Below are 16,310 nucleotides of genomic sequence, written 5' to 3' on the forward strand. Positions count from 1 at the left end.
TATGTTTGTATGGTTTGGTGATGCTGTATAGCTTACTGCACATGTAAGACGTGCTGTTTGAAATAATTAGTAAGAAAGCTTACTGCTTTCTGTATGAATAATTAAGCAAAAATTATCTAAATTTTTTAGCAAACATCTTAAAGTTAATTAAAAACACATTTCTTTGATTTGATTTACTTAACAGGAAACTAAATAAATACATAAGTAGATTTTTAAATATCCAACTCAATACAGTATATCTAAAAACTTTCGTAGACGATTTAATTTTCATCTGATCCAATCAATATTTTTTTTAAAAGTGTTGTCGTAAATCAAAATAAAATTTGGTGTAAGGTGTATGTAATTGAAAGGTAGTTTCGGGCACCTCAGAAACGGTATTTATTTATCGTTAAAGAAACCAGAAAGCAAAAAAAAAACATAATCATAAAGATCAATTCATTACAACTTTCTAGTTGTATATTGCACGTAAACTTATTCAAGTGAAGTTTATTCTATGTGTTTACTGTGTGACATATGAATCTAAATTACTCAAGTTTTCAAACTATTAGGATATAAATAACACACCTATATTTTTTTGTCGTTTACAAATTACAATTTTGAAACTTCAATGTAAAAACAAAACACACATTTTCATCCTTAATTAAGTGTCGCGTGATTTGAAAATTCTCAAAACTAATATTATAAGTATAATATATAATATATAGATTTATTGAAATACAACATATTTGTATATGGTCAATCGACCTAAATAACAACTAATGTATGTGCATACGGGCATTTTCAGTCCAATCGAATATGTTCAATGCAAAACCTTTTACAACTTCTATTTTAATGCATTAATTGTCTGTTGTGTGTATACGTCTACAAGAAGGAACATCTATTACATTTTAGATCTTATAATTTATGTAAGTTATTTTTTGAGTACACAGGCAATTTATTCTCAAAATCTCTGTCTTATACTACAATTAAATTGTTTCAAATATTTAAATCAGAGATCAAAATAAAAATTCTTCTAAAAGATCTACAACCTATTGTCCACAAAATTTATTTGGTCATATCGAATATCGCTATTTAATATATTGTTTTTAATATATGAAGTCCTCAATACACTAGGTAAGCAGAGTTTGCTCTGGAAAAATTTTGTGAAAAACTTTCGTCTTGTAGGTGATAATTTGAAAATTAATAAAAACTCATAAACATAAAAATTGTATTCCTTTTCAGATTAAAATTAAGAATATGTTATGTTTTTCTATTTTTGCGTGTGCAAAAAAACAACATAAAAATTGAAGAATCTTGTCTTGACTGTTTCATTCCATGTATTAGCTAACTTTTAATATGATGTCCAAAAAGTAAACTGATTTTTGTTATTATATATATAAATAATTAAGTCAGATTATCTCGTGTGTAATGCCCATATGTACATTGTAAACACAATATAATCAAACATTTATTTGAAACATTTGACTTAATATCTTGAAGACTTTATGGAACTTTAATATGTATATGAATGTTTGTTCTCAATTTGCATAACATTCAAATCTTAAAAAAATTATTTTATTATTTCACAAGAACAATAGAACTTTGTTATAATAAATATATAAAACCTTGATGATGATAATGATGGAATATAGTAAATGTGTTAGGACTGTTTGACTTATAAAGGAGAAGCATTTAATTTGATATGCATACTTCCGTATATGCACTAATATAAACAAGTTAAATTAAATATCTTTCCTTTTACATTTAAAACAGGAAAATTTTCATTGGCCATAAAATAAATTGATATATGTATTTACAGCTACGATTGCTTCAATGTATGCATTTCAAATAAACAATTTACTTTATTGAAAATGCACTATAAACAAAGGTTTTAATTTTTTGTAAGCATTGTTAATAAATCTCTAATCTTTGTATGTTGAAATTTTGAATAATTAAAAAGTAATTATCATGTCTGATTTCAAAAGTTCATTTTTTATCTACTGTAAAGAGCCCTCGGCTTATCTCGAACTTAAGCAGGGTTGAACTCAGTCGGCTAAGAGCTCGTGACAACAATATTTGTATTTGTAGGAACCAGTAACTATCGTACTGTTTAGTGGTATTTGAATTTGTATATATGTACAATATATACATATCTGTATATGTACGAGTAAGATTACCCTGCCTGAGGTACTTCTGCTATCCGCAAAGACGCGCCTCTTAATTGTAAACCTCCTCTCAGGATCTTCGAGGATTGTGTTCAAGGGCACTCCGACTGTAACAGTTATCTATTCTCTTCTTATTGGAAAGTACTCGCTCTGCACACTCCTAGATTTTGCCAGGACACACGCAGTATTCTCCTGCGGGTCGCAGAAGTACCTCATCACTGCGCTGCTCTCCTATGGCTGAATTTGCTGTATGCTACCGCTTTAAGCTAATGGTTTCGAAGGGTTATTGGGTAAGTGACGCGAATGTGTGGGAGCGAAAGAGACCTGCTCTCTGACCCATATATATATATATATATATATACATAATATTTTAATACCATTTTTTCGAGCTGAACATTTAACAATTCGGTGGTTACATAATGTTCCAAATACCGCGTGAAGTTGCCAAAAATTTATTTAGCTTTTAAAGCACAAATAATTATAATTTGTATTATCAATTTTAAATCAATTATTTTACATATTTAGAGACGAAAAGAAACAATTGAGAGGAGTAAGAAATCTGCGATCAAAATGTGCTATGTTATTGTACTTTAAGCAGAGGAGCAACTTCTATGCGAGGAGGAATATGAATTTACGATTTTGTATCGATTTTAAGGTTTTATTTCTTAAATGAAACTAAGAATAATCCCTAATATATTAATGTTGATAACATTTCCCCTGTCTGTTAAGTATATAAGAAAAAATTAATTGGTTGTTAGGTTTTACTCTGCTATACTCACATTTGTATACTTTTTTTTATTTTTATTTTTATACCATTCGAACAATAGAATGAATGAATGAAAAAAGTAGTCACGCTGAAAATACAATATGTTTAAATTTAGGGTATATAATAGTCGAACATCTTAGAGCCCCCTTAACAACAAGAAATATATAACAAAATCCTTACAAACATTTGAAAAAAGTAAACCCATTCGTAACGCTTAGCAACCTTAAACGTATGTATATCATGTTTTATTGTCAAACATAACACAATATTACACAACTGAAGCGCATTATACGAAATATATTTTGAAAATATACATATTTATCGAAAATAAAGTCTTACAATGTCTGAAAACGAAGATTTCGAGTCCTGTGGCTTTGCAAATATCACGGAGCAGGTACAACAGCCAGTACTGGAGCCCGAAGAGATGGGAATACTTCCGCCCAACCATCCGTTACTGCGAAGGTTTCAACTCTCTTTGAGGGAACATCTTTTGCGTACAAAGAACAAGCTTGAAAATGAGATAACAGATATTAAGTATCATGTTAAGGCCAAAGAGGAACGCCGGGAAGAACAAGGATTGGCATTGTATGATATGCAAAATAAAATTGCATATCAGGAGCAACAAATAAAAGAAATATCTGCACAAATTGATGAGCATATCGAAAAACGACAACAAGAAGAAGCAGCTGTTGAAATTCTTAAGAAGGAATATGACGAGAAAATCAAATTGACAAGAACTCAAAAATCGTTATACCATACCCGAATGATGGAACTAGAAGATCTGCAAAGTTTGGGCAGTAATATAAAAAATTGGGCATATGAAGTCGAAGATGAAGTTAAAAATGCAAAGCGGATAGTTAGCCGCGATGCTCAACTGCAAAAGCAGCTGTCAGAGGAAAAAAGAAAGTCGGACATACTTTTTTATCGACTCGATATGGAAGTAAAGAAAAAAGAAGCCGAGTTGCAATCAATTTCGGAAGATGAAGTTGCAATTAAAGAGGTCGTTAATGTCCTTAATATGAGTATTGCCGATGCTAATACTGACTTGGAGGCTTTACAAAATGAGCATAAAAGGCTAATTCAGGCCTGGAGTGAAGTCATCATAGCAATTCAACTAAGAGATAAAATTCTATTTCAAGTTCAGGATAATATACGGTATGTATTATAACTAAATAGTATTGACTAGCTTTAGTAATAAATTCAATTAAAAAAGCAAACAAAAAGAGTCAATAAAACTGAATTCAAATGGAATTGAGGCAGTAAAAAAGCAAATTTCGAGAGAAATGGAGCTCAACAAAAAGCTGGAATCCTTTAAGCAACGATTGGCCGATGATATGAGTAATCTAAGTAGAGAATGTAAGTTAATACGTTTAAACAAACTCAATAAAGTTATTAATTTATATTAATTTATAGGCCAAAATGAAGTTGAAGCTTTACTTGCTCTGCAAACCAAGCTAGACGAGTTTCCAGATTTTCTGGCACGCACCGAAACGGATTTACAAGAAGCAACTCGCGAAGGAAATAAATTAATATCAGAAATGCGTAGGCTGGATCTGGTCCTAGACAAAAATCACCAAAAGAAATTTCGAACTGAGGAAGCCATCTTGAAGTTAGCTCAGGATCAACTTATCACTGATAAAGCTAGTGCATATCGCTTAAAATTATTGAATAAGGCGCAGGAGCATCGCCGAAATGTTGATATTTCTTTGTCGAAAGTACAAAACCAATTGGCATTGGCAATGCTCGATGTGGAGAAATTGCGAAGCGTATTGTTTAATACAAAGAAAGAAAATGACAAGATTCAAGATAATTTAACTAAAGCTGAAGAAAAATCAAATAGTTTGGATGAAGAACTAAAGAAAATACAAAATAAAATTGAAATCAAAATGCAGCGATTCGAAAAGATAAACAGTCAAATTGAAGAGATTCACAACGCCCATGGTGACGAAACTGGGAATCCAACTGAACTTAAGGTAAGATTGATTGATATTGTTTTTTGACCCACTTCAACATAGTCTAAATTTGAGAACGAAAACAGAGCGCCTAAAGTGCTTTTCTTTTGCCAGAAACCATTCGAAATGGCAGTTTAAGCTACAATAGATTTATTAAAATATATATAAAAGGCAGAAGATGGAGTGCAGATCTTAACCAAAAGCAACAGCACAGGCAATATAGTCCTATTCATCAGTCAGTTTAAATCTCGTCCGTAATATGTTTCTAAATTTGTTTCCTTACAACAAATCTTAGGGATATATTAAAAAATGTTAACAAAAGTTTTTTTTCTGTTGTAAGCCGTTCTAATATCGGACTTAGCTGGCTTGGCTTAAGAATGAGATTAGGTCGTGTGCTATTAAGTTACCAATTGGTTCAAATTATTTGGTACATAAACAATATATATTTTAATTGTTTTTATCATTCAATAAAATTCAAATTTATTTCATAGATAAAGCAAATAGAAAAATCTATACACGTGGGCGAGCACCAAATCAGAGAGCATCAACAATTTTGGATAATGCTTCAAAATCATTATGTGAATTTGACCCATAAAAGAAGCGATCAATTACATGAAATTCAGGTGACTAGAAAACGTAAGTATCAAACTAAACTATTAAGTTATAGTAATAATAACCATCTTTGATATCCATCAAAGCGAAGAGATATTTGCTAAGTTGTATGTAACACGAAGAAGAATCGTGGCAGACTCCAAAAAGCTTACATGAAAAGGGTTAGCAGCAATGTCAATGTAGCCATGCCCTTCTGTTTAGGCCGTGTCCGCATTTATTTCCGAAATTACCATTTTTGATCTTCATGAAAAATTAACATCGATGTTAAACGGGCATTATACAAATCGGCTATGACGAATAGCACATACCTTTATTTTCACCTTGAACCCATTGAAATTGGAGTTTCAATTGTTTTGTGAAAACGGCCTCATAGAGTATAAATATTCTTGATCAGGCCAACGAGCCATGTCTGTCTTTCCACCATGTCCGTCTAGACCACTAAAGCTAACGTATATTCCTGTATACCATATGTAGTATGAATTTATATTTCCGATGGATAAATCCGTAATGGATAAATCAGAAATTTGAATTTAAAAACTGCATCTAGACCAAATATTATTTGCTTTAACTTATATTTTCAGAGTTATCAATCATAAAGCAAAAATCACTGAAGGTGGACCAAGAATTAGAAATATCTGAAAATAAGGCAAGAGATCTAAGACTGGATATTCAGAAGTATACCTCAAAGTTGGAGCTTCTCAATGAGAAAATATATACCAAACGAAAAACTCATGATGTCGAAGAAAGCGAATACGAGCAGGAGCAGTTTGAACTTAGCCAAAAACTAAAGGTAAATCTTCCAGAATTTTAGATTAAATTTGACCAAGGATATTTTCAGGACACCGAGATGAGTACATTAAAACTTGAAAAAGATATAAATGAACTGTTAAATGAAATTGAGCTAAGCAAGGACCTGGTACTCGATAGCCACAGAGAAGCTCTATCGTGGGAAACAAAGCACAAATTAATTGAGGAAACAATTGACTGGACTAAAACAGAGCGCTCATTGAATGGTGAAATTGGAGCAATGAAAATTGAAATTCACAGAATGACAATTCGCTTCAATCAATTAAAACGCGCCCAGGAAAAATTGGTTCAAGATTTGGAGCATTGTGTGATGCATCGTGAACAAATTTTCGTGCATGCATCAGTCAAAGAACACGTTGATGCAAAAAAAAAGAAATATAAGAACGCATCTCAGAGCCAAATAAAGCTTGAGGAAGTTCGCAACAAATCAAAGGCTATTCAAAATGAAATAACATTCCTTTCAGAAAAGCGCATTGTAGATAACGTCCATAATATTGAGCGTATGGTCTATATTTTGCGAAAAAATCAAAATGATCTAAAAGAAGTTTCAAGTAAAGATGTCTCTATTCGAGCTCAAATTGAGGATGCTCTTCTATCAAAACATTCTAATCTGGAGCAAATAATTCGAAAACAAAATCGAGCTAAAGCATTTCGCAAACTAAGTCTAATGAAAGGACAACATAAAATTGTTAGATCAGAGAGCACCATTGAGCAACAATTACAAGCGCAAATCGAAATGAATGATACTCTAATGGAAATTGTTCAGACCTTAACTAATGATTATCCTGACAAAAAGCCGTTTTTTTCAAAACTCTTTAATTTCTTAAAAGAATGAAAATGTTCAAATTATAAGCAATTTAAAAGATAGTTTTATTGCATGAACTAAAAAATAATTAAATCAATTTGGAATGATATCGAGGTTTTTATTTATTCATTTTTTGACACACAAAACTCTTCCCAAAATCAGATAATAACATACATGGAAGTAGTGTGTCCCAAGGGTGACAAACATAATTGTATGCATTGAAAGACTCAAAGAATACGTTTCCCATAAGCATTTCCTTTAAAAATTTCCCACGTTCTTAATTCTTCTGCCCCAGATCTTTTTTGATTACACTGTTAGTCTTAATTTATTCATTTTAAATTTGAACAACGCTCACTGCTTTAGCCCTATTAAAGCCACTACGCATTATAATAATCAAGGGAAAAACTTATGACAGGTATACACGGGGTTAACCGACTAAGGAGGTACTCTGAATCCAGTCTTACCTGCGTTGTAAAATATGCTCAACATAAACTTAAAAATTTGGAGTGCTTTGATATATATTTTCTGTAATTCTATATAAAAAAGAGAAAGATCTCACATTAAAGATTTTGTTAGAAATTGAGTTGAATTATGACGAAATTATTATAAGAGAGTTTTTAAAAATTGATAAATATAATATAAAACGCTTTCATTTCAAACATAGTGAAAATAAAAATTAATCTGGTATATACAACTCCAAATTGATTGAAAAACTTACAACACTTAATTCTAAAATTCTACCTTGAATTGTAATATTCGAATTACCATGCAGACATATAGGAGGGAACTTCCTCCACTTTACATAGCTTTGGCAACAATGTACCTACGTCGGTATAGTAAGGATGGCAACGCTTTTGAATTACTTGTTCCTTCCGCTGATAGGATGATGGTATAGGGATGAAGCCCCTCTGAATCACTTCTCCAGTAACTATCGAGTAAATGTAATCATTACCAAGTGAAATGTCTATAGACGCGTTGATATTCCATGCCACTTTAATTGCTTACATACACTAGGGCCGTTGGCAGTGTACCTCTCCTCTGTCCGTCTGTTGACAATTGTCCGAATGAAATTAGATGCTGTGTTCGATGATTAGTTGTGATCAACTAAATCAACTAAATATGTCCAATATAGCCAACAATCATACATTGTAAGTTATTTTATAATTAGCGTTTGCCAAAAGCAAGTGTTGAAAGAGAGCCGCAGCATTTTCCCTAAGACCTGATTTCATGTGGTGCGATTTCTGAATATTTTGTATAGCTACCCTGCTGTAAACGTTACTGTTTTTGAGTCCTTTACGCGCATGCTGTTCCTTGTAATCTCTTTCAAATTGTATTGGGTCCACATAAACATATTTTTCTCTAGCTTTTGCATCTGCAAAAGTGCTTTTTTCGAAACAATAAATAATAATTTAATAAAATAATAAAAAATAATTTTTACGTTTATTTTGCATAAGAAGGGGCTTCAGAGCATAATATTTTTGTGAAAATGTACGTAACAGTCTGAAAGAGGCGAAGTAATAATCCCCATAATCCCCTACGAGCTCAATCGACCTAGATATGACCATCCGTACGAATATCGTATATCGTAAGAAATACGAGATCTCTTAAGCCACAAAAACTAGAGACAGCGAAATTTTTCGATAGCTCATTTCATTGTTATCGGTAAGAACCGAAAATTACCTTGCGTATGTATTTGCGTGCATGTGCTCTTTGTAATGTATGCATTAAATAAGCTTATAATGATTGGAAAATCATGTACTCACAAAGTGCAGGGTATAACATAGACGTACAAAACTTTCATTGAGTGTAAATGATTTACGTCTGATTAAAATTACTAGAGGGACCTTAAGAACCTCAAGAGAGCCATGCTTCCATCTGTCGGTTAAGCGGAAAATCAGTGATGAGGACCGCATTTACTCCGCAGCTCAGGCAGTCATTCGAATACCAAATACCATGAAGCCGTCTTATAATTTATCTAAAAATATTCTTAACACCACAAGTTATGTATAAATGTAATACCTCGGTGCCACCACGATCATCAGTTCAAAGACCGGATCAGGGACTGAAACCTTTGGGTTAGGCATTGATCACAGGCCAACAGTACCGAAGTAAACGTATAAGATAAATACTATAAGATTCAATATTAATATTCCGATCTCATTGGGGAAATTGAAAGAATGTTCCATAGATTGGGCAACAACAATCCCTTAAAGAAAAGGGATATCGACAAAGCATCTTAGTGCAATAACGGTATTCATAAAATTGACTGTCAGGTAAAGAGTTGTCCCTTAGGGGATTTGTTCAAGATCATAATAAAACCGTTTGATCTAAAATTTTGGAATACGTCTTTACACTTTTATCTAAAATGTGTAACTTCAAACAACTCTTAAATACCCAAAGCAAATCATCTTCGTAAACTTTGTGGTATCAAAAAAGGAGCTTTGTACGAAAAGATACATTTTTTAAGATTGCTTCGAATATTTAGGTGTTGCATTTTCGTCTGAAGGAGGTAAAGTGAATCTGTTCAGTTATTATTTGAAATTTATTTCAACAAGAGGTTCAAACCTTCTCGAGAGAAAAATATAGAAAAATCATGAAAGAAGTTACCATTCTCATGCAACATTTTAACATTTTCATTACAATTTGTGGAAAGGGAAAAACGCTTTTATAATCATCAAATATACTTTCTCAATATACTCACACATACAATCATTGGAATCGACACTTCAGTAAACTTTACTTTAAATTACATTAAGACCTATCAAACAGCAGGTTGAAATCGCGTAGACGAAAATTATTAAAATTACTGAAACTGCCTCTTTAATTTTAAATTTCGCACAAAGATTACCAGTTACCAGTTTATTATCCATCACCCTACTGTACAACAAAAATGCACTTGATGTCATAAAATACAGTTGCTAATGAAGTCAAAATAAAAGAAAATAGAAAATAAATAATATAATAAGAAGCAAATGCACACGCTTACACGCAATTTTAACATTTATAAAATATAATAAAGAAATCATTAGGTATTTTAGTTATAGCATCAATTATCGATATATTAAATATTGCTTTAGATAATATCCACACTGTTAAGCTGGAGAGCGCATGCGCGGTTTATTAGTTGCGTTTTTTATTCGTGTGAATCAAATTGTTGAACAAAGTTTTTCATTAACATTCTTTAGTATGATATGTGAAATATTTCTACTTATTCGTTAAGATTCATCTTGTGTATGCACGTAATTGCTGAGATAAAGTGGATTAAGGCAAATTATATATAATACAAAAGAGTTACAAAATAAAGTTTATGTTATATATATTATGTATATTTATATATATATATATATATAAACATATATTTTTGAAAACGTGTGTTCACAGAAACAAATGTGTATATAGTAATAATATAATTGGAAAACTGCCAGATTGATATAATGAGATCTGTAGGATATAATTGTATGGACAAATAAAGTTTTCATTTGATATAATAATCAAGCACACTAAATAGTTTCATTCAGACAATAATGTATTTTGTAGTAATTAATTGTTCGGCTTACTGCCTCCAGAAGCTGTCAAAGTAAATGTTTATTTTTTTATTTACGAAATCTGAATCTTATTGCATCATGTCGCAAAGTCCGAATGAAATCCAATCAGCTCCCTAAGTAAAGATACATCATGCATGTAGCAAATACATACAAATATAGAGTTAAGTCTCATTTGCTATATTCATACAAGGGCACCTTGAGGCACTCCAAAAAATAACATCAGCAATATAACAAGTGCTAAATAAGTAAATAGTATAATTAATAGAACAACAAATCAATTAAGTGATCGGCATTAGTTCTTAATATAGTTTTGTTAAGTTGACCGGTTTCGGCTGGAAGTTATATAGTGAATTCAACAAAATTGCCGAAATTTGTATTGTAAATAATAAATAGCATCTAGAAAACTTAACTGAAGCTATTTCAAAGGCTATTCTGCAGTAATAGAGTGCGCTGAGTAAGCAATAAACTTATTGCTTGGGTGCAGCGCGAAAGCGAACCTGTTATCATGTTCTCAGCTCCGCGGCCGCCAGTAATTTGTATATAAAGCTTATACGTACACAAATGAAGATTGATATTGAAAAACGTTTTCAAACTTAAGTTTTTTTCATCATATCTCCTAGGTTTTAAGAACATGAATAATCTTATTTTTCCATTTATTATTTGATGGTATTAAGTATAGATTAACTTCGTGGGAAGTCCAAAATAAAGATATTGACTTTTTAATAAACGTAATCAAGTGTTTTGCATTCAGCATATTATCAAATTATAATATATATAAATATATATTATAAAAATATATAAATTATAATTATTATTATTTATTTTTTAGTGATATCTTTATAATATGGATAACATGGAAATATCAACTGAACCATCTTTTCTTGAAGTCGAGCTTCCACAAACGCTTCTTGAGTCACCATCAGTTTCCACTTTTTTACCAGATGAAGAAGCCTCTATATGTCCTTTGCTTTCCAGCAACAGCGCTTTAGGCCAAAGTTTATTATCTCACCCATTATGCCCAAATATTGTTGCAAGTGATATGACCTCATCTAATATAAGTAATACAGACTGTAAAGCTGATACAAGTTCTTCTGGAAGTAGTACAGGCATCGCAATGGATGCAATAGAGGCGACGTCAAGCCTTTTTAACACAGTCAACTATCATCATCTACAAAACAACAACATTACAACTCAGGTAATTAGGACCATGTATCAGTAAGAATCTTGTATAATCTGATTTTGACTCTTTTTTTTATGGAATGGGAATTGGAAATCAGGGTATAATGGTTTTGTTAAAATGTATGATCAAAGCGACGAGCTGAGTTAATCTAGGAATGTCCGTGTGTCCCTCCGTGTAACCGCAGTAGTCTTGTATTGCTTAAAAGCTAGAGACTTAAAGATTTGAAATGTATACTCGTGTAAACCATATGCAGTATAAGTTTATCATTTTTTAGATTACTACACCAGAACATATTAAAGTTTCTATACAGTTTTTCTTATATTATATTTTTTGACACGATTGTCTTTTATTTATATAATTTTTAATCTTAAGTGTCCAATTTGCCTTTAACTATAAATCAGTAAAAGATGTAGTTTGCTTACAAAACTATATATTTCAAATGCTGTATTAAAATATATAGTGTTTCCCTTTTTGCCAAATTGTGCGTGTACCTAAAAAACTAACATTTTTAATTAATGGAATATCGACATTGTAAAAATGTATGCTTCAAAATCGAATTTCAATTTTCCATTAACTGAAAAATTCCTAAAAGAACGAATAGCACAGTGTTAAGCGCATTTTCATGTGGATAAATTACTAGTTTTTATTCATTGTATTCTTCTTGCCAGGATGCCAGCAGTCACTGCTTGAAAGGAAGTAGAAGTCAATCAAATGACACTCCATCTTTTGTATCTTGGAAATGGCCACTAATTAGAAAATGTACATTTTTCTTGTTTGTTTCTGTAATTTTGGCAATATGCTCAATAGTGGTTGCTACCATTGTCAGTATGCCAAGAACATGTAATCCAAAGTAAGTAAAATATATTAATATATATTGATTAATATATATAATATTAAGTAAAAACAATTGTCTTCTATTTTTATTTAGAACTGCTTGGTACCGAGGAAGCGTTCTCTATGAAATTGATCCGGCTTTCTTTAAAGACACTGATAATGATGGAATTGGCGATATTAATGGAATAATAAACGGAATAGATTATTTGGCGAATTTAGAAATATCTGGAGTGCGACTCAACTCTATTTTTCCATCTGACGTTCATTATGATAGCCATATTAATGGAACATCGATAAATATAATAAGACCCGAACTAGGAAACCTGAGTAGTGTAAGAAATTTAGCAAACCTCTTACACTTACACAATATGAATCTTTTATTAGATTTGCCGCTGCAACACGTGATTGCTGCTCGAAGAAATGCTGAAGCTCTTGATGTTATTTCTAAATCGATTCTACATTGGATTGATCAGGGAGTTAATGGGTTTTATTTAAAGGGACTTGAAACGTCTACAAATACAGAAGTACTCTTAACGTTTCTGTCAGCTTGGAAACGTATACTCGGGCCAAATAGAGTACTTATTGTGGGAGAAAATCTTTTAAAAAATAAATCAAAACCAGAACTATCTGCTATGTTGGAGCATATCGATTTGGTTGACTTTGTTTTAGATATTGAAAATGATTCCCAAAAATTTAAAAATTACACAGATTATATTTTGTCGGAAATGCCAATTGGTGACGACAGAACTTGGGTTCACTGGTCGATCGGAGGAAAAAACTTGAATAGGCTTAATATGAGTCAACCTATTATATCGAAAATGTTTGCCGCAACAATTATGCAGCTCATTTTGCCGGGGACACCAAATATAATGCATGGAAATGAAATCGCCATTGCTCAGAGCAAAAATCACAACTATTCAGGACAGCTGACTCAACTTTTGGCTGACCAATTGTATACTTTACCGAATCAAGCGATGAATATGAAATCACTGGAGAAACTAAAAATAGTACATAGGATGATAGCGTTACGCGAACATTCACCATCAATTTACAAAAGAGTTATTTGCAAAGCTAACAAGAATAAGTCAAACACTCATATACTGACACACAGCAGTGCCGACATTCTGATAATAGTGCGAAATTATCCACGTAAAAATTCATTTGTATCAATAACAAATTTCGGAAATACTAAAGTTCATTTAGATTTAACATCAAAGTTTTATAGTGGAACGCAAATGCTTGTTATTGGATCAAATGATAAAATATATTTTAAGCAACTTTTAGTTGATGCATTTAACACGATTGTAGTCAAATTGGATAAGTAGCAGCTATAATTGGAAATGAGATATATTATTTTTAAAATTATGTATGTTATTGAATTGATAAAAAAATAAATTGTTGCCCATTAAACTGATACTACCACAATTAAACAAATTATAAAATCTGCACAGTGCCCGATCCGACACAGTTTAAGTACAGCTCCTTGACAATTTTTTCCGAAACTTAGTCTGTTAGCAGAATGATTTAAAGTTACTCTACAGTGTAATGACAGGTAAGTTGTATAAGGTTCACTGACCCATTAAAAAGGGTAAGCTGGGGTATAATGGGCTTGTTAAAATATATGTACGTGGTAGAATAAGTGTTGAAGACCCCATAAAGTATATATATTCTTAGCCAGAAAGACACGATAAGTCCATTTAGCCCTATATGAACTTGTGGATTGCAGATCATATAACAACTCGCACTGCTTTACTCTAGCTCGATTCTTCAACATTTGCGCTTATATTTAGACTATATTTTATATATATTTAAGGTGTTCTGAATATCCATTTTCAATGCTCCCAACCCATTAGTAGCGTTGGTAGAGACAATGCCCTTTGACAACGGCATCAATTCACTGCTTTAATAAAAGTTATTCAACAATTAATTTCCAATATGTGTTTGTAAATGCGCATGGGTTGCTTGCAATGTTTGTATAAAATAATTGTAGAATGAGTGGAATATCACCAATTCGGAGGTTTCAACAAATCTCCTAGTCGTTCTGTTCCGACTATAGCACTCTAACTTGTTTTTTTTCACAAACTGAAGACAAGTCTGTAGAGGTAAAACGCGTTGGCTATGAAATGTAGATTCCCTTCATTCCATTCTGGTAAGTAAGTTTTTCTTCTTCCTTTTTTTGTCTGCTAGTCCACGCTATGGAAAATATTTATAAATGCAGATACACGACTGGAGTTTTCTCCCTTGTTTGTTGACCATATTTGATTGTGTAGTTTAAAACTAGTTCGAATAATGCGGGTAGCATGATTTTAGTCGTCGAAAATGCTTGAGTTTATGTGAAATACATACATATAGACGTGCATCGAACTTCGTGAATGTAAGTAGGTATAAGTATATTTAAAAACGCAGATCGGTCAAGGTTCGAGGTACCAAATACTCAACAACCCACAACTAGAGCTTGGTTACTAGTTTAATTGTGATCTTATAATTGGTTCCTGTAATAGTTACACAGATTTTGAATATTTTGGATTTTGAATTTCTCGCCCCTTTCAATTTAAATCGTAAAAACGTAGACTTCCGTCTTAGCTAATGCACAAAGTTTAATGCCACAATCTCTTCCTGAAAACTTTTTAAGTTCATTTAAGAGAATAGTTGTTCAATGTTAAATTCCCACAATAATGTTCGTACTGTAGTACCACAGAGCAGAACTGAGCAGAACTATTATTAAAGTCGTCTGTGGATGTCTGTATACTTGTTTTTCATACAGTTTTGCTGATATTAGAGTAAGCCCACGTCAGGCGGTAACGACGGAGAGCAATCGTGATGCGTTACGCCCTTCACGTAACCAGGTAAAATATGTGTTTCCGAGGAGGAATAAAACAATGACCACAACATGACAAATTTTACGGTTTCTACTCATAAACTTAGAAGAGGTAAGTCAGTAGACGCGGTCAACAGTTGCCAGTTGGTTTCTGGTTATAGTTGTTGTTCGAGTTACAGTTATATAGATTTTCTCGTTTCACCACGTCCCCAATGGGCATAGGAATTTCTACAATTCATATATTTTAAGTCTCTAGCTTAGAACGGCGAAATATTTTGATTTCACACCGGCTGACTGAGTATGCACTTTTCACTTCGCGAAATCACAGAAATCCACATGCATGCATAATTACGGCTCAACGTGGGCTGCGCTATGGACTGTAATGTGTGAAATTAGTTAAGAATAGCCAAGTCACTACTATATATCTAAAATAAAAAAAAAACAAATATTTATAATCTGGGTTTCATTATTGAATATGAATATGGATATACAAACTCTATTGCCGGTTGTAAATACCGAGATATATTTTAAAGTCTGTCAAGTTCATGGCTTCAATAACAGAGTAAAAATTTGCAATCTGTTCACAGGAAGGGCACTTTTTGCGAATAGTCAATAATTGACTTAGGGACTAAACTTTTAGGATTATTCAATATTATATGTTAATGTTATGTCAAAAGGATCAGAGGGACAGCATTCAATTATTACGCATTATTGAAAGACTTTCTATGCAAATTACAAATATTCCGCAAACTGAGGTATACTTAATAGGAATTTATACGACGAGGTTATTAGTCTTAAGAATATATTCATATACTCAATACCCTTTATTTACTTAATTATAAATCTA

The 16,310-nt window shown here is 32.0% G+C and overlaps 2 protein-coding genes across 2 annotated transcripts; both read left to right on the forward strand.

Moving 5' to 3' along the window:
• The first annotated feature begins 3,112 nt into the window (after positions 1–3,112).
• Positions 3,113–7,141, forward strand: LOC111594654 (coiled-coil domain-containing protein 40). The gene is made up of 6 exons (XM_023308054.2): positions 3,113–4,065; positions 4,124–4,266; positions 4,324–4,883; positions 5,354–5,498; positions 6,056–6,264; positions 6,313–7,141. Exons 1-6 carry the CDS (start codon positions 3,251–3,253, stop codon positions 7,114–7,116), a joined length of 2,676 nt encoding a protein of 891 aa, XP_023163822.1. The 5' UTR covers positions 3,113–3,250; the 3' UTR covers positions 7,117–7,141.
• Positions 7,142–10,279: 3,138 nt separating this feature from the next.
• On the forward strand, positions 10,280–13,941 carry LOC111594688. Its single transcript, XM_023308107.2, has 5 exons — positions 10,280–10,352; positions 11,461–11,826; positions 12,480–12,661; positions 12,740–12,977; positions 13,030–13,941. Exons 2-5 carry the CDS (start codon positions 11,476–11,478, stop codon positions 13,048–13,050), a joined length of 792 nt encoding a protein of 263 aa, XP_023163875.2. The 5' UTR covers positions 10,280–10,352; positions 11,461–11,475; the 3' UTR covers positions 13,051–13,941.
• Positions 13,942–16,310: the final 2,369 nt, after the last annotated feature.

This window comes from Drosophila hydei, unplaced genomic scaffold (genome assembly GCF_003285905.1).
Source record: "Drosophila hydei strain 15085-1641.00,03,60 unplaced genomic scaffold, DhydRS2 tig00000149-arrow-pilon, whole genome shotgun sequence".
Classification (NCBI taxonomy): Eukaryota; Metazoa; Arthropoda; class Insecta; order Diptera; family Drosophilidae; genus Drosophila; species Drosophila hydei.